Source organism: Stegastes partitus, unplaced genomic scaffold (assembly GCF_000690725.1).
Source record: "Stegastes partitus isolate 25-593 unplaced genomic scaffold, Stegastes_partitus-1.0.2 Scaffold346, whole genome shotgun sequence".
Taxonomy (NCBI): domain Eukaryota; kingdom Metazoa; phylum Chordata; class Actinopteri; family Pomacentridae; genus Stegastes; species Stegastes partitus.
Genome location: NW_007578077.1, coordinates 328,228 through 348,800, shown reverse-complemented (window position 1 = coordinate 348,800; position 20,573 = coordinate 328,228). Strand labels below are relative to the sequence as shown.

The 20,573-nt window shown below is 42.3% G+C and overlaps 1 protein-coding gene across 2 annotated transcripts in view; it reads left to right on the top strand.

The window, feature by feature from the left end:
• The first annotated feature begins 1,463 nt into the window (after nucleotides 1–1,463).
• Nucleotides 1,464–20,573, top strand: part of gas2l3 (growth arrest-specific 2 like 3) — a 31,740-nt gene continuing 12,630 nt past the window's right edge. Inside the window, exons 1-2 of one of the 2 annotated variants that reach the window (XM_008284114.1) lie at nucleotides 1,464–1,541; nucleotides 15,997–16,050. In XM_008284114.1, coding sequence (XP_008282336.1) covers nucleotides 16,027–16,050 — 24 coding nt within the window. In that variant the 5' untranslated portion in view covers nucleotides 1,464–1,541; nucleotides 15,997–16,026. Of the gene's footprint in view, nucleotides 1,542–13,273; nucleotides 13,450–15,996; nucleotides 16,051–20,573 lie in introns of those variants that run through there. The other variant, XM_008284113.1, reaches the window with a different exon arrangement.

Sequence of the window (20,573 nt, the reverse complement as noted above, 5' to 3'; positions counted from 1 at the left end):
CCCAGACTGAGGTAATTTTCTGTGGTGAATTAGTTGGATCAAACTTTCATCCACCCATCCATCATCTATACACCGCTTAATCCTCACTAGGGTCGCGGGGGGCTGGAGTCTATCCCAGCTGGGGGGGAAGCCAGAGAATCCAGAGAGAACCCACGCTGCACGGGGAGAAAATGCAAACTCCACGCAGAAAGATCTCAGGTGTCCTCACCGGGAAGTGAACTGGTGACCTTCTTGCTGCGAGGCAACGGTGCTAACCACTGATCCACCTTGCAGCCCAGGTTTGCATGTAATTCTTATATTTTAAAAAATGGCTATAAAGACTTAAGCTAATGTTTTATTTTTTCAATATATAAAAAGTGGTATATGATTTCAGTTCTGCTGTATGCACATCTAGCAATAGATTATGGGATGTAATGTACACTAACATAGTGTACATGTACTGCACATGTATGTAAAAATCTAATACAATAATTTGAGTGCTTATTTGATACCACTTCATACTAAACTAGTATATTCTTAAGAGAATTATTGCAGTTTTCAAAAACAGTTTAAACTGTCCAACAGTATAGAAAATAGTTTGCTCTACTACTTCCACATAAGGTATGCAAAATAATGTATAAGTAGTATTTTGTGAAGATATACAGTAGTCTCTACATGAGTACTCTTATGTTATTTTAAAAATAGTAATGTTTCCACTTAAATAGCATTTTCATTACAAGACTATATCTCACAGTGAGGCATTTCTTTGACTTACAGTCCCTCTCTGGTCCCTGATTTAACCTCTAAAAATGCACTTCTGTGTATCAAAGTTACATTATTTAAATGTTTTCCCATAGAAATAATCCTTAATAGTGCCTTAAAATGGCAGGAGAACAGGAAAAATGAATAAAATAGAATAGAATAGAATAGAATAGAAACATACTTTACTTATCCCCGGCCTGGGAAATTACTGCAAAGTAATGAACTTATTGCTTGCTTATTTCATTTCTCTGATGATGAGTCTGTGGGCATGTTAACAAGCTGAAATGTCAAAAGCATATTGGACTAAAACGACATCACTCTGAGAACATATAGGCTTAGTGGACACAGTTTAAAACAGAATATTAGATTGGTGGTAGGAGGGATTTGAATTCAAAGTGGCATCTATGTAAGAAGGAGCAGAGAAATAAAGAAACTAAAACGAATGCATGGAAAAAAGGACGTGTTTCATAGCTTGTTTCATTCACTTTATGCTCTCCCAGTTGAATGCATGCACTTGTCCGTGATGACTGAATGGGGTTTTCATCATCCAGTAAGATGACACTCAGGTGAGCCGAGGCCCCGCCCCCAGCGGACGCAGCGCTCTGATTGGCTGATTCGAACAGCGCTGCCCACAAACACACAGCTCCGGAGCAGCAGCAGGAGAACATGAGTAAGTCCAACAACTGGAGGAACAGCTCAAGGTTTCCACCAGGACCGACCCGAGAAAACCAACCGACCGAGCGACAGACCAACCGACAACACGTTCAGCCGGAGGAGTCCGTTTCCCCACAGCGTCGCCGGTGAGTTTTAAACCGTTACTAACAGCTGTGTGAATTAAGGAAAGTTTACCGGAGAGCTTTCTTCTGTGCAGAGGTTTTCTTTACATCCATGAGGGAGCCTCGTGGAAGAGCTGCTAACACGGTTCCCCACAAAAAAATACTCAACACACCGTTATGCTTTCACACAGCAGAGGTCCGAGGAGTCATGTAATGTGGAGACTTGTACACCTCCACACGGTGCTGTTGCTCGAAGAAAATGCAAGTTTTGAAGGAAAAAGTCAAATTTTGCTTTTAAGGTTTTCACAGTATTTGCCGCAAGCTAGCTTAAAGTCCAACTTCAGCTCTGTTCACTTTCATTGCACATCGCACTTTCCCCTTCAGGAGAGTTTAAATGGAGAGAGCTAAACCAATTTACATCCCTGAAGCCTGCTCCAGGTCTGTGTGTTGCATAAGAGCAGGCTGCTTAATTGACTGTGATGGCAGTGTTAGTGTGAAACAGCAGCTCAGCCGCTTCATTAGCTTTGATTGGCAGGTGGGAATAAACAGGTAAGAGGATCAGTAGTTTACTAGTGCATGTCTAACCTGGGAGGTAGAGACTGATGATGGAGAGGCTGCTGTGATTAACAGGATCAAGTGAAGGTGGTGTTTGTTAGGACTTCATTAAGACATTTGGGATATATTATTAACTCTGTTTGGAAAGAACAATAATACTATGATAATAAACTTTATTTTTGTAGCACTTTTTAAGAACAGAATTTGCAAAGTGCTTTTACATAACAAAGAAAAAACAACGTGTAAAAAGTACAGGCAAACACTCAGAATGTAAGAATGGAAAAGAACAGACTGGGTCACTTTTGAAAGGTAAAACTGATTAAAAAGACGACATCACAGAGAGGAATGAAGATAAGAGCTAAAGAGATAAAAGTAGATTAAGAAAAGAGAGAAGGACAGCAGGTAGTACTAATAAGAAAAAGGGTAAAGAAACAGGCAAAAATCTACAAGACAACATCACTCGTCTATAAAAGTGGGTTTTAAGAAGTGATTTAAAAGAAGATACTGAAGTGTGAGCCTGATTTCCTCAGGTAGGTCGTTCCAAAGCCCCTCACAGAAAAGGCCCAGTCACCTTTGAGCCTCGACTTTGGAACGATGAGGGACCCACCTGAGTTGGCTGTATGTGGGGACATACGGGGTTAACATATCTAAAATAAAGCCGGGGCAAGGCCATGGCTAGCTTTAAAAGTGATCAGTAAAATCTTACAATCAATTCTAAAACAGACAGGGAGCCAGTAGAGGGGAGACATGATGTCGCCTGAACCATCCCAGCATGATGAGGGGGATTTTGTAGGGAAGGTGTCTGGATATGAAATAGATGTTAATGGTAGTTGATGATGGCCATTTGGAACCGTTCTCATACAGTGTAACATGGGAAAAGGCACCCAAAATGCTTTTTTGCTTTAAATTAGGGCTACAACTAATGATTATGTCAACTTGTGATTATTTTCTTGATAAGTTGTTTGGTCTTGGTTTCACAGAAAATGGTGAAATTGTCAATCAGTGTCTCCCAAATCCTATGGTAGCGTCCTGAAATGTCTGTTCACAACCTGGTTTACTGTCACAGAAGAGGAAAGAAACAAGAAAATATTCAACTTTAAGAAGCTGGATTTAGGGAAGTCTGACTTTATTCTTTTAAAAATGACTGAAGCCAACACAGAACGGCTTGTCAGTGATTAATTTAATCAGTGCAGTTCTACTTTGGATGGCTTTCAGATGTTGTTTTAAATTTGTCATGCAGAGATTTGTGGTGCAAATTTTAAACAGTCAAAGAAATTAGAGCAACAGTTGCAACACGGAGGACCTGCTTTTGGCAAGCATCATCCTTTCTGTAGCCGAGATGATTTCCATGCAGGTGGTGTTCTTGATGATTTCATTTTGCAACCAGATCTTTTTGGGCATTTTTCTCTTCATCTTCGCCATGCACAGGTGGAGCCTACATGTCAGTAAACTCCATGTCTTGAATTAAAATTTTAAAAAATGGAATAACTTGTTTCATCAGACGGTGTCTTGTAGCTTATGAGAACCGGTGAAGTTTTTTCTTTGTATCAAGCCGCAAAAAAGTTGTAGTCTGTTGAGTTTGAGTCAATGTGCCTCTCTTCAGTGTAATTTCTGCAGTGTTGATGCTGATAAAATAAATCGTGCAGCCCTGTGAGGAAGAGCTGCTTAGATCGGGTGGTTCAGACCTCGCCGAGGTTTAAACGAAAAGACTCTCATGTTGCTGTTTTTGGATCAAAGCGCTTCACCGACTGGCGTGTTTTTATCCTGCTGTGGCGCCTATTGTGCCGGGACAATAAAGAAGGCTGTATTAAGTTGAAGTCCTGTACGTGGAACATTCCTGGTTTCCTGCTGGAGGAAAAAGGATGAAGTAAAGGGTCGACAGGTGCTTCCTGGAAAGAGGGTGACACCAGGGAAGGGCCGCTCGCGACACTTCAGATGCTGGTGATGAGTTTACGGCGCTGTTTACATTTGTGCTCCCAGCAACAAGATTTTCTCCCTTGACCTTGTAATAATCGCTGTGAAGTCATCTTTCCGCTGTGATTTATTGTGTAAGTCCTCAGATATTACTTTTAGTCCGTTACACAGAATGTGATCTAACTATAACTCATGACTGGAGAAAGAAGGAAGGCGCTAAATGAGTGTAGGCGTGACATTATTCATCCTCACATGTTCAGAAAAAGTGACAAAGCTCTGCTACGACACAGTAATTTATAGCTTCTTTGTTGATCCTAACACAAATCAATCTGTGGTTGGCAGACCCTGCAAAGCTGTTGAGAAATTGATTGCTATCAAATCGTCAAAAGTTAATGTGCTCCTTGTGGCACATTAATATCTATGTTCATTGTTGTCAGTGTGGACTGTCTCCAGCATCAGCCAAGCCTTACAAACATGGGTCAGCTGATGCTTGCATACGGACGTCTAAGTATTGTCTCTTGGAGGCAGGACTTAGTGAAATGTAAGTGTGTTTTCCTCTTCATGCACAGTGACCCATTAGCTGCTGTAGCAAGTCAGAGCACAGTAGTCAGAGCAGTGTCGCCCGTGTTAGCTGTAGCCACCAATTAACCTTAAAATGGTGATTAATCAGCTGACTTATTAATGACAAGTACCACATGAATGACTGGACTTGCATATTTATCCCTTCTTGTCTTCTTTTCTTTGATAAATACTTCTCCAAACTCGTAAACATCTGTCTTGGTTGTGAAAATGTTCTGATAAAACTGTAGGTCAGTGTTGAGTTCACAACTTGTTGCGCTGCCACCAAGTGGTTAAAAAAACTTGACCACAAAACTCAGCAGGACACTAGTGCAGTTCTTTGATAATCCTCTTGGTACATTCATTCATGTATTTTAAACTTAAGCAGGTCAACTGCTTTTTGTTTTGTTATTTGGGGATGAATAGACTTTACGAAAAGCAGGTCCTTTTAGCTACTTTTGAATCCATTTTTAGTTTCCAAGCCTGAGCTTACAGTACCAAGCTGAAGGTAACTGTATTGTCGTTGCCCTTGAGTCTGGACCCGTCTCCAGATCAGTAACAAAACACTACGTCAGTGTGTTCAGACAAAGCTGTCACTGGCCAGCTCTTCATAATAAACGAGTGCACACATGAGTAGCAACCTCATTTTCAGCTATTTTCATAATCACCATCTGCTTGATCTTTGGCATCACGCCTCACGTTTTGGGCCTGCCAAAGGTCCCGAAAGATGTTAAGACACAACACACACACACACACACACACACACACACTCTTACCCTCCCTGAATACCCCCATTCTGCTCCTGTAAGCTGTATCCTAAATAGATGAGGGGTAATCCAAGATTTCATTAACATCTCCATTGTGTCCACACACACGCAGCATCGCAGCCCATATGTGCCCACGTGCATTTTTAACTCATTAAGCCTTCTTTGTCTCATCTGGTGGTGTGTGTGTATAAGGGGGTATTGTTGTTCTATAGGTGGATGTGTATATCCTGTATATGTTTGCACATGAGAGCTGACATCATGTGTTATTCATATGTGCCTTTTTTAAAAATTGCCATTTTGAATAAGCTGCAATGAAAAAGTTAAATATTTTAAGAGTTTTTATGAAATCTTAAAATGATGCCATACCCTTTGTGTCTGTGTTTACTTAGCTGCAGTTAGTTGTTTTAAAAATAGGGCATCTATCAATGTTTTCAAATCTTATCTGAAGTAAACATTTTCGTTTGTTTTCTGAGGTTCTTTGTTCAAACGGATGCTGTTTGTGCTGTTAAAAGAATACAGCACTCTTTGAACCAGCTGAACATAACTTATCTCTCAGTCATGTGAATAATCGGTTTTTGTTGACTTGTTCATGTCATAGCTGTTGTGAATGCAGGTCAAATGCATGCTGAGGATTCAGCACAACTCTCCAAAACAAGCTTTAGAAATTAAATGTGTCACTTTTGTACAATTTCATGTTTAATGCCAAACTGTAGGTTCTCCTTAAAAAATGCTATCAGGGTTTTTTTTTCCCTAAACACCATCTAATGTGAGAGATGACTAATTCTTTTTATATGCATATTATTTAATTGTTGCTTTTCTTTATTTTCAGGCCATTTATGAGAGCAGTTAGATTGAAATTACAGTTTGCACTCAGATGTTGTCATAACTTCTCAGTGCTGACGATTGAGGATTTTCCACCTCTGTGTTTTAGGTTTTCCCCTCATATTGTGGTAGTAAGTCTTTTTTTTTTTCACTCCTTCTGTCAAGTTTCTTGCTGATCCTTGAGGATATAAGGGAGCCCAGATTTCTCAGTCTTAGCACTGGTGAGGCTGATTAAGGTGAAAGGTGCCCCAGTTTTCAAATCCTTTCCTCTGCTCTAACAGGGATTATTATGCGACAAACAAACGTGGCTAATTAGCCTGAGCTCGATGACCCCTCGACCTTTCACATGTCCGCTCTGTGAGAAGTTGTGGTGCAGCTTCGTGGCTGTTTGGGCTACAGAGGCTTATCTGAACAGACCCTGATAACGTCTGGAACGTGACAACACTGGAGCTGTGTGTCTGGATGTTTGATTGTGGGCAGAGCTCTGACACAGCGCAACATAATTACTGCGTGTGACTAATTTTCAACGATATTACACGTGAAGTATTATCAGTAAAGTCAGCAGGGCTTATGTGACTAACTACCGTGTTGACAGTAAAGGAGGAGCTTTACAAACTGCAAGCTTACAGTAGTTGACATTTATTATGACGCCCTGCCACATTTTTGGCAGCTAGACAGATGTCGCATTTGAAATCAATGAACTGCAACGGTTGTTTCTTTCCTGATGCACTTCTCTGTGCACGGTTTCATGTCCCAGTTCATTAGTTTAATGAACACATGATGTGATGCACTTCTATTCAGCACAGGGAGATGATCAGTTAAACATCAACGGTCAAGTCTGGCAGTGCACTCAGGTATTTCATATGACCAGCCTGTGCTGTGGCTGAAGCAATGATGTCAGTGCAGCTAGCTGGCCTGTGTGTGTGTCGGTGTGTGTGTGTGTGTGTGTGTGTGCGGTCAGCAGAAATGGCTCAAAGTGGGCATCATGCCAGGCCCGCTGCAGCTTAAAGGATGCTGCGCCTCTGTGTGATTGACTCAGCCAACTGACTGCTGACATCATACAGGGACGGAATTTGAAAACGAGGAAGACAACTGTGGAAATGTTTGTCTGAGGTGGTGGTTCAAGCGTCACAGCTGGTACAGCGTGGTGCCATCGTGGGTATCCGTTGGAGAAGTGGCTTGTTGGAGTGTGGCAGTAGCTCAGTTTAGTGATTTTCCTCGAGCAAAGTCAATAGTTTACAGAAAACGTGTTTCCAAATGTGGGTTTCTGGGACACTGTGAACTCTGCATGTTTCAAACAAAACTGCTCATATGATCATGACGTCACCTGACTAAGTCACAGAGCCATGTATTCATAGTGTTCCCTTTAGGTACTGACTATGGAGAAGTGTTGGTAGCTACCGTTCAACACTGGAGTCACTGAATATTATCTCGACCAAGTGTTTTACTTAGTAGCTGTTGGAGATGTGTTGAGGAATGGCTTCATCGGGTTAGTGTTCTGTTTGCCTTGTGGAACATGAAGCACTGTGAGAAACCCAGACATTGTAAACTGCATCTGTTTGGAAAAACATGAAACCTTCCACTGAAGGATCTCAGAGACCATTGGCTCTGTTTACATTATCCATTATTGAGTTTAATATATGTCCCAAGTCATCTTTTTTTCACATTTGAAGCAGCTAGTGATATGGTTTAACATATGCAGTTAGATTAACTTTTGAGAAACAGTTTGTAAGAGGGCAAGTCAGTGGACCCAACATGTTTTGGGTAAATATACGGCTGATTGTATCTTCTGTCCGTTGGAATGACTCCAAGGACACTCTCGTGTGTGAAGGATGTGGTTTACTGAAAACCAATTATCTGTTTTTACTGACCTGGAGTCAGCTTGCATTGTTTCCTCCACTGGTCAAGGCTGTGTAGGGCAGAATAGGAACCCTGATCCTGAGTCAGCACGAAGGGGCTTTGAAAACCTGGGGCCGACCCGGTGGCGTGTAGTGAGCCATGGATTAGCATCAACAAATCAAAATGGGATTGGCAGGTGGCTCCTACTCATTGAAGCCTTTAAGATGGGCTTTACTCACACTGTCTCACCTCCTAAGGAAAGACCGCTCCAACAAGGACAAGGCCAAGAAATGATTTAATCCTGCTTGAAAGGGGGACCATAGTCTTTTACTCTGGAGATCCATGGTGTGCAAGCTTGCACAGGCCCAGGGGGACTGAATGTCTTTAGAAAGTAAAGTTTCATTGAATATGTGGGGTTCAATTCGACAGCGGACCGTTGACGTATATTTACTTTTTAAATTCTTCTCAACTGAATGAATTTCTTTTCTCTGCGCAGAGCGTCCGGGCCCCATCTGTAATGAAAAGGGCTAAGCTGGTCTCTAAATCAAACGCTCCTGCGACAGGGTAATTAAGTCCAGACACAAAGGGCTCAGCAGGAAGGAGTTTAATAGAGGAGGAGTTAGTATTCTCCGGGGGTTAGTTTGGTCCAGCAGAACCTCTTTGGACTGCGGGGAAGGGGAAGGACGCAGGAGGTTCTCTGGCCCACAGCCACTTCACACTGTGGCTAAAGGACACAGACATGCTCACAATGATATCACTCACGCATTATTCTGTCTGCTCAAGTTATCACATTAAACGCCTGAAAATAGAGCATCACTTTCACATCCAAACCTATCAGATAGTGTAATGTCCACTAGAATCCTCAGTGAGAGGCTTCAGATGCACCACGCATGATGCTGAAGGCCAGAAACAAACCAGCCTGAGAGATCATTTTAAAATCTGTTTTTTCATGCACATCTGGTCAGTTATTGTGCCAAATGAGCATGCTAAATTGTCTGCATCAGAAATGGACAGAACTGTCTGAAAACAGCCCCATTTCTGAAGAATAGGTTTCAGATGCTTGTGTAAATGGCAATCCTAATGAAGCATACTGACCTTTTTAAAGTCGCTCTCTGTTCATTTATTAAAGCCCTGAAAGTCATCTCTGTGTATTAAAGTTGCATATTTAAGTTTTTCCAATTAAACTCTGCCCTGAAATGTCTTAGATGTAACGCTTCACCAGTGCAGGTCTGTTAAGGCTCCATTACTGTCTTCTGCTACTTGCTGTAACTCAAGCACACCAGCTCACCTGTGACGATGCTCAAATACTGTAAATCTACTCTGCATTACACAATGGCAAGCTGTAATGTTGGAGTAATTCAGCTTCAGCTATACTTGTTCAAACTGGAATCCAGTTCTTAAGAAGAAGAATAAAACTGAAAGCTCCACCCTGCAGCTTTACAGGACTGGTTCTTTAGGTTTTTCTCATATGAAACCCTGAAAATCTTCTTTGGTTTGTGACGACATTCTGACAAAGGTCAGTTTTACATGAATATTATTCATCCTTACACCCAGGATCAGATGTGCTACATAACACTTAGCAATTTCCCTGAGGTCTTGTACCGAAGGGATCAATAAAGTTTGTAGGAGCCTAAATCTATTTCTTTGATTCTGGATTTGGTTCTTATTTTACCACGATTATTTCTATTTGGTTTTGATTTTTTGTTCAAGAGTAACTTTGATATTGATTATGATTAACATTTTTATTTTGCTAAATTTATCTGTTGTTTGGTTAAATGTTGTTAATCATATTTTTGGATATTTGAATTCTGTGTTAGTGTGGTTTATTGATTTGTTTTTGATATTTTGGTTCGCTATATTAGGGTCCCTTAAATTTGCAAGGGATCCTGGGAAAATGAATGATGGCATGGAGCCAAACAGTTTTTTGACTGCTCATACTTTTGTATCCTCGTTTTGCTTTATGTTTTTCCGTTTGTAAATTTCATTTTTTTTTTGTGAACTAAAGAATCCTATCTAAACAGCAACTTGGTGTCAGTTGGATTTTATCTTTGGAGTACACCCAGCAAAGCATTCAATGTGGACATTTGGAAAGCTACGGGGAAAACAGTTAGTCAAACTGGGCTTCATCAACTTTAGACCATACAAAGTTTTATTCTATTTTTTTTTTTTATTCTATTCTAACATAGACCGTGTCCTAATTTGCAGCCTTTGTGGTTTGCTAATTGCATTGTTTTAAACTGTGATTTCAATCAATCGTTGCTATCAGGACTGAAAGATTTCTGTTGCAGCTTCTATAGAAAAATTACCAGTTTGCACATTTAACATGAAGCCGTCGCATTCAGATGCCATCAGATTAATAGAAAGGGGTTCATGTCTGAAAGGGACATAAGAGGTGATGAGTGGTGAACAGCGTAGCCAACATACATTTTAAGAAATTAGCTCCCATGTGATGTTTTTCTTTGTGGAAGTCTCCAGGCTCACAGCTACTGGTTATGTATACAAATAAGCTGGAGGAGAGACAACACTGAACACGCCAGCTCGAACACAAACTTTAAATGTGTCGACGTCCAAAGAACTAAATGATCAGACAAAAACGTTAGGTTCACTTCTACCCCTGGAGGACTTAAAAACTTCACATGGCCCACTTTTTTGTTTTATTTTTTACCCGTGTTTACTCCCCTGACACACACAATGCCATGTAGTGGAAAATCAAAAGGACATCACCGCCTGAACATTCTACTTTTAACTCATTGCGTAATGCGTTCTCATTTCTTTTTTGCACTTATGCACGGGTGCTCGCATATTCCGCCGGACCGCCGCGGGCTGCATGCATGCGTGCGCCACGTGCTCCGTGTGTTGTGGTGACGGAGCATCGTAGAGGTGGATGCTGTCTGGAATAGCGCTGATCCTCTTAAATGATTACTGGCTGCGACTAGAGAGAGGCGACCTGCGTGGGTAACATGCGGACAGATGTCTCACCCCCACCCTCCACAAAACACACACACACACACAGACGGCATCTATGTTTAGTTCATGCTACAGGAAAGCTTTGGTTAGATCCCCGTCCTTTTAATAGACTCAAAGTCTATTATACCGCTCACTTCTACCCCAACAAAAACAGTTCCTTTAATTTATTCGGCACCGCTTTCCTAGAAGGAAGTGGCTTCTGTGTTGAACACTAAGGAGAACATAGGCCTCTTAGTGGGGAAAGTCGTCTTAATTAGTTCCTTTTTTTAGGATCAGATCAGTAAAAACATCTCTATTTAGCATTTTCTGAAGCTGGTGAGCTATATAAACACATAGCATTTAAATACAAGATCTGAGTCCAATCTGCAAAGGAAACTTAAGATGCTACTTCCCTCACAGCAAGACGTACAGGTTCGACAACCCCAACCTGACCGGGGTCTTTTGTGTACCAGGTTTCTGAGCCTCATTCACTCTGTTAATCCAAATGTGTCTTTAGAAATGTGGCAATGGCTCTCATATGCCCCTGAGGCTCATGTTTGAGCAGTGTTAATGGAGAACTGAGATTCTTGGGAAGTTGTAAATTCCCAAGAAATACCAAAAATAACATTCTTCATATAAAGTACAGCCTTTTCATTATAAGTTGTAAAAGTACGTTGAGCCACTAAGAGGCTCAGCTGCATAATTGGCCCCAAAGAAATCTCAGAACACTGTCAGAAGTCCTGTTTAGTGACAGGCCCTTTACAGATGGTGGTGGTCCTTATCTAAATGTAAACCAAACCTTATCACTGACCCTAACTAGTCTTCTAAGATTGCATAACCCGACCCCAACCTCCGCCTCACCCCCAGCCAGTTATCACTGCTGTGACTAACCAGAGCCAAACCTAAGCCTAAGGGGGTGCTACAGGAAACCCGGTTTTCATCAGAGGGAAGCACAGTTCGATGTGGCTTCAACATAAGACCATCATTGTCAGATGTTTTCCTCCTAACAACCGTGGGGGAATGTGCGTGGTGGTGCTTCGTGTCGCAGTGTCGAGTCCTGCCCTTTCCAGAGCGCCACTCCCAAGTTCACCACCATAATAAAACGTGTTTTGTCTTCGCCTCCCCCTTTTTTTCTTTTTTTTTTGGCTTCGATTCTCCCGCCTTCCTCTGTGCTTGACATTTGACTGTGTGTGGGTGACTTTGGTCCCTGTGGGGAGTCACGCTCTCAGGCTCCGCCGTGGCCCCAGATGCACACAACTGGAGTCCAGAGCGAGAGATTTGCCCTTTGTCCCGTGTTGTTGAGTGTGACCCTTCACGCACGCCTGCATGCTGAAAAGAAGCAAAGGCACTCTGAATTGTCCCTCTCTTCTGAAAGCCTAACTGTCGGCCTTCTTTCACTCTTTCTGGATGTCCTGCTTTGGAGCCTTTGAGGACATTTCCAGACAATGCTTTAAAAGACTTCACTTGTCTTAAGGTTTTCCATGTCTGTCTGTGACTTTTCCTCTTCAATTGTATTTCATATCCACTTAATCCTAAATGTCATTGCAATGTCAGCAGCACAAGGAATCACCAGAGCATGCTGGGATGATAACTCATACAGAAAGATTCCAAATGTGGAGAAGTGCAAGGACAGAGGGATGGATGTATAATACTGGAAGTCAGCATGACTTGTTTCATCACTGTAGTCATTAGAACAAAGCAGTTTGAAACAGCTGTGGAAAGGCAACATCTGGACATCTGATCCACTCACATGACATCATGTGTTCTGTGCTTTCTTGGAGTTTGTTCTCTCTAAGGCAGAATCATTGGAACACTTTCCACATGGATGCAAGTGTCCTCTCTCTCGACGCCTACAGCTCGATATCAAGCCATCCAAAAACACCGGAGCGACAACCTCCACAATCGCTGTTATCCCTCCTCTAACTTTCTGCTGAGCACCGGTTTGAGGTGGAGGTTGGGGGTAGTTCTGTGGTGGGAATAGCCAGGGGGGTGGGGGGAGTAAAAAGCAATTGTAGGTAAGCCCCCTTTACCTCACCTCGTCTATTCCATCTCATTCCATTTCATAGCCTGCTGGTTGGGGAGTTCCAGGTTTGGCTGCTGGCTTGGAGATGACAAGGAGGAGTGTATTGGTTTGTGTGTGTGTGTGTGTGTGTGTGGTGGGGAGGGTGGCAAGCTAACAAAACAATGGGTGCTTTGTGAGAGGGTCCCGCCGTGACAGGATTGTTGGGGGGGAAGCAAGGGGGTGGCCAGAGCTTAGCGAAGCGTAGCCACTTCATTAGTCAGGGCTCTCCTTTTGCACCTCCTCCTCCTCCCATCCATCCTCCCTCCCTCCCTCCCTCCTCGTCTTCCTCTCGCTGCCTCTCCCTCGCCGCTCACTCGTGCAGCCACAGAGGCAGGAGCTGCTCTGACCGGACAGCGCTGAGCGTAGCGCCGGGTTTGGGCTCAGTGTGGACGAGGATGTGCTTTCGATGCTGATCAGAGTTGTGCGCTGCAGTTGTCTTCCCTCGCTACCCAAGTGTTTTCGTTCTGGGGTAAGTCTTCTGGCGTTGTCATCCTCCCCGTCCCGTCCTGCCCCGTCCTGCCCTTGGCCGCTGACTTGCATCTTCTCTCCTGGGCTGCAGTTCTGGTGTCGGGTGTCTGGACACTGCGCTCTCAGGCAGGCCTTTGATGAGCTGATGAAATCATTGTAGTGTTTGTAGTTGTGGAGGCATTTCTGGATAAAAGCTGAAGGAGTTTTGCTGCTTCTCGTGTAAATTTCATCATTCTGAGCATGATGACATCAGTAGAAAACACCAGAACACATGCCTGCTGCGGTGAAGAAGTTTGACAAACCCATTTCGCTGTCGAATTTTGGCGTGATATGAGCTGATGTTTGTGTCTGAGGAGAATGTGGGGGGTTGGTGGAGGACTATTGCCTCAGCTGTGTTGACCAAATCATCAGTGTTATTAGGATCTACATGCTTGTGATTGCTTTCTCCCCCACCCACCGCCTCTCTTTGTCAAACACACACCCTCGGGGACAGTGGAGGGTCGGGGTAATCCTTCACATCCTGTGTGGGAAAAGGGGGAGAGAGCAGCACTCAGACTAACCCAATCACTTCCTCGTGAGAAAGTTTGATTCTGTAAAACTCACTGTGGGTCCAGTAAAAACAACAAGGTCCTCGCAGCTTTTCACCCAGACAGCATCCTGTGCGCCTGTTTGCAGCTTGTATCCTGTTTAACTGCCTGCTGTTATGTTCCTCCCTTGCTGCTCATTAAATAACCTTCAGCTGATTCATTAATACGGCCTAAAAAATGAGGAATGATGTCTTTTAAATTTGATTATAAAGCGAATGAAGACAATGAGTTTCTGTGCTGACAGCTGAGGCTTTTTGTTAAGGCAGGATATGAAGATGTATTTACAAAGAAGAGCAACTTGCCTGAAATTGGTTTAAAAGACTGAATGGGCTTGATGGGATAATCAGGATATGTGCTGAATGGAGCTTTGAAGTCGCTGTGTGGAACCAGTTAAGCTCACAGGTCATTCACAGGCTTTTCTCATGTCTCTTTCATGGCCAAGAAGTCTCCAGTGTAGGGCTGGGAAATGGACTGAGATTATTGAGTTTGACACTGGGCCTCAGTTACTCTCATGTTTTGACGAATCTGACAATTCTTTTGTTGATTTAATCAATGAAATGTCAGAGAATCAGGATTTCTAAGAGCCCAGGTTATCTTCAATAAAAGCAGTTTTTGTCTAACCAACAATCAAAATGAAAGTAAAAATGAAAGATGCCATGTCCGATCTGGACAAAGTGAGTCTGTGCTCTTTGTCATATGTTTATAAGGATTTCTTTGATGTTATGACAAAGCAAAAAATGGGAGGATGTTTATATTTGAGAAGTTTTAATTCACATTAGTTTAATTTTGGCTTTAATTAAATAACCAACATTGTGAATTAATTATTGACTACAAAGTGCCTTTGAGTTTTCAGTGGAGAATTGTCTGATTTACAGACACTAAATGCCTATTGAATGTCTTCTAGCCTGAGCTGGGTGTTTGCTGGAACAGAAATGATGAGGTGATCAAATGAAAATTGCAGCTATTTGGCTAAATGTTTAATCATTTGAGTCAGCAAAAATATCAAATGTCCTTGTTTCTGCTCCTCTAATTTAAAGGTTTTGGTATTTTATCTCCATATCATTTCAAACTGAATATTTTTAGAGTGTTAAGCAGACAAAGATATTTAAAAGCATCACTTCAGCTTCTGGGAAACTGTGATGGGGATTTTTTTTGAGAATCTTTTGACTATTTATGAACCAAGCAACTAATCAAATTATTTCATTTTAATGATCTTGTTACAGCCTTGCACTGTTCATATTGCAGAGATTTGACATTTAATGATATGTGCCATTTATAGTCATTGTTTTCTGTCAGATATACAGTTTGACATTCTCCACTACCGCTCTCATTTCTGTGTGTTGAGGATAAAGCTGGAGTGAGGAGTGATGGCTTGGCCTAGCAAGCAGGGGAAAAGCACTAATCTTGAAGGCTTTTCTAAAGTTTAAAAATCGGCCTGACGGGACCTGTGGTGTTCACAAATAAACAAGTGTCCCGTTTGTTTAGTCTGTACACAAACAGAAGGAAACCTTGTGGTCTCAGAGCGAGTGGCATGGTGGAACTATTTCTTAGCTTATCCATCCAGTCGACACGTTTGTGCTGCATTTTTGCTGGTGTCTGACAACTCAAAGGTGACAACACGACTCCACCAGTCACACCCGTTGTTTCCTAAGAAATAGTTGCAGCATGTATGTGTTCCGTTTGCTTCCCGTCTTTGGAGATACACTATTCCCCTATAGCTCTGTATCTAATGCATAAACTCATGACTTTCTCATGTTATTCTCTGCAAGAGCCAAAATGGTGAACTGTTCCTTTAAAACTACCTGGTTCACCCATAATCTGATACGACGTACATCTTGATGGCCAGTTTTCAGGAACATCAATGCAGCTCCCTGAACTTTTTTGTTCACACTCTCCAAACTGTAACACGATGGTCCGGCTGACATTTTGATGATTTGTTTGTCTGTCTGGTTTTTCCACAGAATGAAGAAGTAAACCATCTGTGATCAGTCATGGCTGTCCAGACTGGCATCCAGGTAAGCTCATCACCAGTTAACTGGGATTGGTTGTACTTTGATTGGTCAGAGGGGAAATTTAGCCCGTCAGACAATCAAGTTGAAGATCACATCAGTGTTTGCAGATCTTGTTAAAATTGTACACTATTGGTGAAGAACTACATCACTTTTTTTACCCAAACCTGTCCACATTTTGGCCTTGAGGCAGAACATCATGTACAGCTACATGCCTGTACACAGTGCCGCTTGTCTACGTTGCTGTAGGGCTGAACTTGACTCTGGGTGCTTGTTGTAGTGCCCTCTTTAGGCCACTCACAACCATTCTGAGTGTCCAAGCAGTGAGTCACCAACACCATCTGTGTGCCAAACTGAGGAAGATGTTGCCAGAGTTATCCAGATTAAATAAAGAACTGCAGACATCTGTCTCCTCCTCAACAACTGCGGCGAGCCCACCTGTGTTGCAGCATGCCGTCTTGTTTTTGTTATGCATGTCTGACGTTCCACGGCTCGGACCCCGAGGAGTTTCTCTGCACATTTTTTAGAGGGAGTGGGTGGAACGCACAACACTTTTTTTTTCTTTTCCCCTTCCCCTCCCAGCAACGAAGCGTTAGCCATCCCAAAACCCAAAACAACAAACGTATCGTGTTACAAATTTGTCACATGGCAGCACCTCCTTGCCTTCCTCTGTCATCTGGTTTGGAAAGTCCTGGCTCTCTCCTCCACTCTTGGATTGTGGATATGCAAAATATGTATCCCAGTGGTATGCACATAACATGTGGCAGGAAACCTCTCAGACCGATGCCGATGTGTTGATGAGGCTGCGAAGAGTCTCGACAGAGTTGTTGATAAAGTGCGGTTGGATGCTGCAGCTTCAGTCGCGCCAGATTAACGCCAAAGATAACGATACTTTGAAGGTTGGTCGTGTCAGGCGATATTCAGATTGATTTATGGAGCACATGTCTCCGCAGGCAGCCTTGTATTTCCCCAAAGTTGTTTCTGTCTTTTCTAAAAGTGGATAAGAGCAGTTTACATTTCAGTGAATGATTATTTTGCAAGCCCTTGTTGCTGTTTTTAATTATTTCTCTTTCAGTTAAGCCTTGTTTTTATTGAGGTGCTTTCAACACTCATTCTCACTTAAAGCAGAAACAACAATAGCTGTGGTTTTCTAATTGCCGTCTCCTAAAAAGAAGCATATGCAGTAAAGTAATCCCACATTTGTCTGTCACGTGTGGACATATTTACTCAGTTCATGTGTGTGAGAACACAGAGAAAACTCGTACAAAGTGGCTGATGTTTTATTTAGTCCTGATATTGTGTGTTATCAAAGGCACCCTGTGAGGACATTGATCCGTGTCAGGCTGTGATGATGCTGCACACTGTAACGCTGCAGCTACTTCCTAAGCTCAGCTCAGAGCTTCACTGCCCATGTAGAGCACAGTCACATTGGATAACTGGTCACACTCTGACTGCTCTGCCCAGCCATGCTGAAGATGTATGCGCTCATGGAAGTATAAGTAGCATATGCGCTCATCTATAAAGGCTACAGTAAAATCTGAAGTCTGCAGGGTTGTTTTTCGTGCCTCAAAAATCTTTTGTGATAGACGCTGGGGGTTAAAACTCACACCAAAGCTAAAAATATCCTTGTTTTGAACTTGGCCGTATTATTTTGGCATTTCCCAACATATGAGCCCTCAGATCAGATATATAAAGCAAAAGGCAGCAGTACATCAGTGGTCAGTGCCACTGAGGCATGGCTGTCTACTCCCATTACCTGTGTAGCAATCCTAACTTAACAAACCACAATGAATGCTTAACTAGTTGGGCCACTTTAAGTAAGAGAAGTAAGACAAACCATGACATTTTATCCCCTCAATTACAAGATAATAAGGCTAATGTTAGCAAATAGGTAGTAAACTGGAGACACATTAGCATGGGTTTGCACAATTCTTCCTCTTTTTAGCTCAGTTTTGGTCTCCACCATCTCTTGAGAAAAAACTTAAGCTGCTAAATGGTCCAACATCTTCACTCTGTCTTCACATTATTGGTGCTGTGTCGCTAGTTAACAGCGTGTTTGTCATATTGTAAAACTGAAAACAGCTGCTTGTCGTATTTCAAAATGATGCTGATGAGAGCGGTGACAGTGAACCAAATTATCAACTCATTTGTCAACTAAAAGCGCGGAGATGTGCAGCTTTAATTTGACTATCAGTTTGTAATGCATGTATGCTTTGATCTGTTGGTGGTACAGCCTTTATATTTGTTGTTCCAAACAGTGACTACAAACAGTGTGTGCTGGGTTTGTTAGTGTTTATACTCAACAGAGGAGCTGTGCAGTTAGCATCAGCAGGGATGGCCACGAAAAACAGACATAAAGAGCAAAATTCAAAGAAAGACAATAATCACCCAGATTTAGACTGACAAATGTCAAGTCTCTTCTAGAGCTGCAGCGCTCTCACGTGTCTTCCCACTTTTTTTTTTAGCTTTCCTGAAATCCTGCATTAAAACAAAGGCTACGGCGGCTTTTTTGTTCCCAGCGTTACAAATATCTGCGATGAAACTGACCAAACAGAAAGCCCAAGTAGTGCTTCGTATTTGAAAAGAACAGTGTGACCTTGTTAGTTCAGCCCGGCCTAACCAAACAGCTCCGGGATAGTTCTGATCCTGAAGGGTTAAAGGTCAAAAACCAAGCCATGGGAAGCTTTAGAAAAAAAAAAGCGGGAAACAAGTGATTTTACTTGATCAAAATATAACTTTTACCAGATAGTGATGGTTCTTTATTTAGGTTTGTTGCCTACAGGCGTCATAAACATGAGGCAGAAACATAAAAAAACATAAAAGGGTTTGTAATAATGTGACCATTTGATGCCGTCATGAGAAAAGCTTATATAATATGAAAGAAGCTCAAAATACCAAGTAACGATCGTAGTCACAGGAATTATTATATTACGAGAAATCCTGGTGTTTTTAGAATATTTTAGTACGTGTAGCTTTTCCCTTTGACCTTCCTGCTATTGACTATTGTTTCAGGGAGCTGATTAACCCGCAGCGTAAGTGGCTCAAGTTAAGAGCATCAGAAACCGCTAAGGAGTAATTGCTAACTTACAGGCTTAAAATCTCCAGTATTTTGCATTTCTGTGCTGGATTACCAACCCACATTCCTGCACCTAATGAGGTCAAAGGTGGTGAAAGGAAGAAAAGATTAACTGAGAATGCCCCAATACTGGGTCCGATGCAGATTTAACTTCACGATATTCGTACAACCTGAACGCTCACCGTAAGTCTGTAAGTGGTCAGAGGACGAGGTTGGATTATCCCCACTGTTCAGGCGCCTCTTCTAATCGGCATCGTTACGTAACTTGTAAACGTTACACTACGCTGCCCTATTCTCCAATTAGCCGGATGTGGAGAAACCAACATACGATGTTGTTGTGGCCCTGCAGAGCGCCACAGGCAGCCCGCCCTTCTGATCTCTGTTACGCAATGTGTGTGTGTCTATCGATGTGTGACAGCCGTTTCCGTTTGGACCATCAGGTGTTTCTGCCTCCTTCTCCCATTTTTTTTTTTTTTTTTACGAGTGTTCACCAGCCGTCTCCCATAATCCCTGATGAGGACGAGCATGGTGCTAAAAACACTTTCCTCAGACGCTGACGTCCATGTTGACGGCTATTCTAAACATTTCTTTCATGTCGCTAATCCTTTGGAAGGTGAATGTTTCACCTGACAATTAAATTTAAGCAAGTGAAATAAATCAAAATTGCATGGAGTTGAATCCTAAAGGGGCATTCCACTGATTTCACACATGAGGTCAAGTTTACCTTTTATGGGGAGTCTTGTGGTTCTGGAGGGAACACTCCAACATTTAAAGCCAAAACTCGAGGTTTGAAAATATTTACTGGAAGTCTGTGTTTTTTTAAAAGTCGGAGGTTTGGAAAAAGTAGGAATTTAAGAAGCATAGCGACTCTGATTTAAAGATAATGTTGAGCTTGGGGCGCCACTGTGGCTCACCTGGTTGAGCTGGCGTCTCATGTTTAGGGCTACAGTCCCGATGTGGAGGTCATGAGTTCAAATCCCGCTCATGGCTCTTTCCCACATGTCCTCTCCCCATTCTTCTCCCCTACTTTCCTGTCTCTCTCTCACTGCACTATCAATAAAGGCACAAAGGCCAAAAAATAACTTAAAAAAAAAAATAATGTTGAGCTGCATTGTGGGAAATGTAGGATCTGGTGTTGTTGAAGCTTTTTGACCCATTCTGGGGGTTTAACGTCAGGATGTCTGGGCCTCTGCTGCTCTGATGAGTCTGTCTCTGGAGAATCCCTCAGTTTAATGGAAGTGCAGCTCTAAATCACTGGAGCAGGACCTTGAAGTTAAAATGTGGCCTGTGAATAGAGCAGAGTCTACTAAGTTTTCATGGTTTGCTATTAATCCGCTTGAAATATTAACATGTTCTGTTTGGCTTCTCCCATTGAACTGACAGATTTACATTAAAGGTTAGGGTTTAAGACCGCTTCACACAGTCCTAATGACTCTAGATTCATTATCACTCC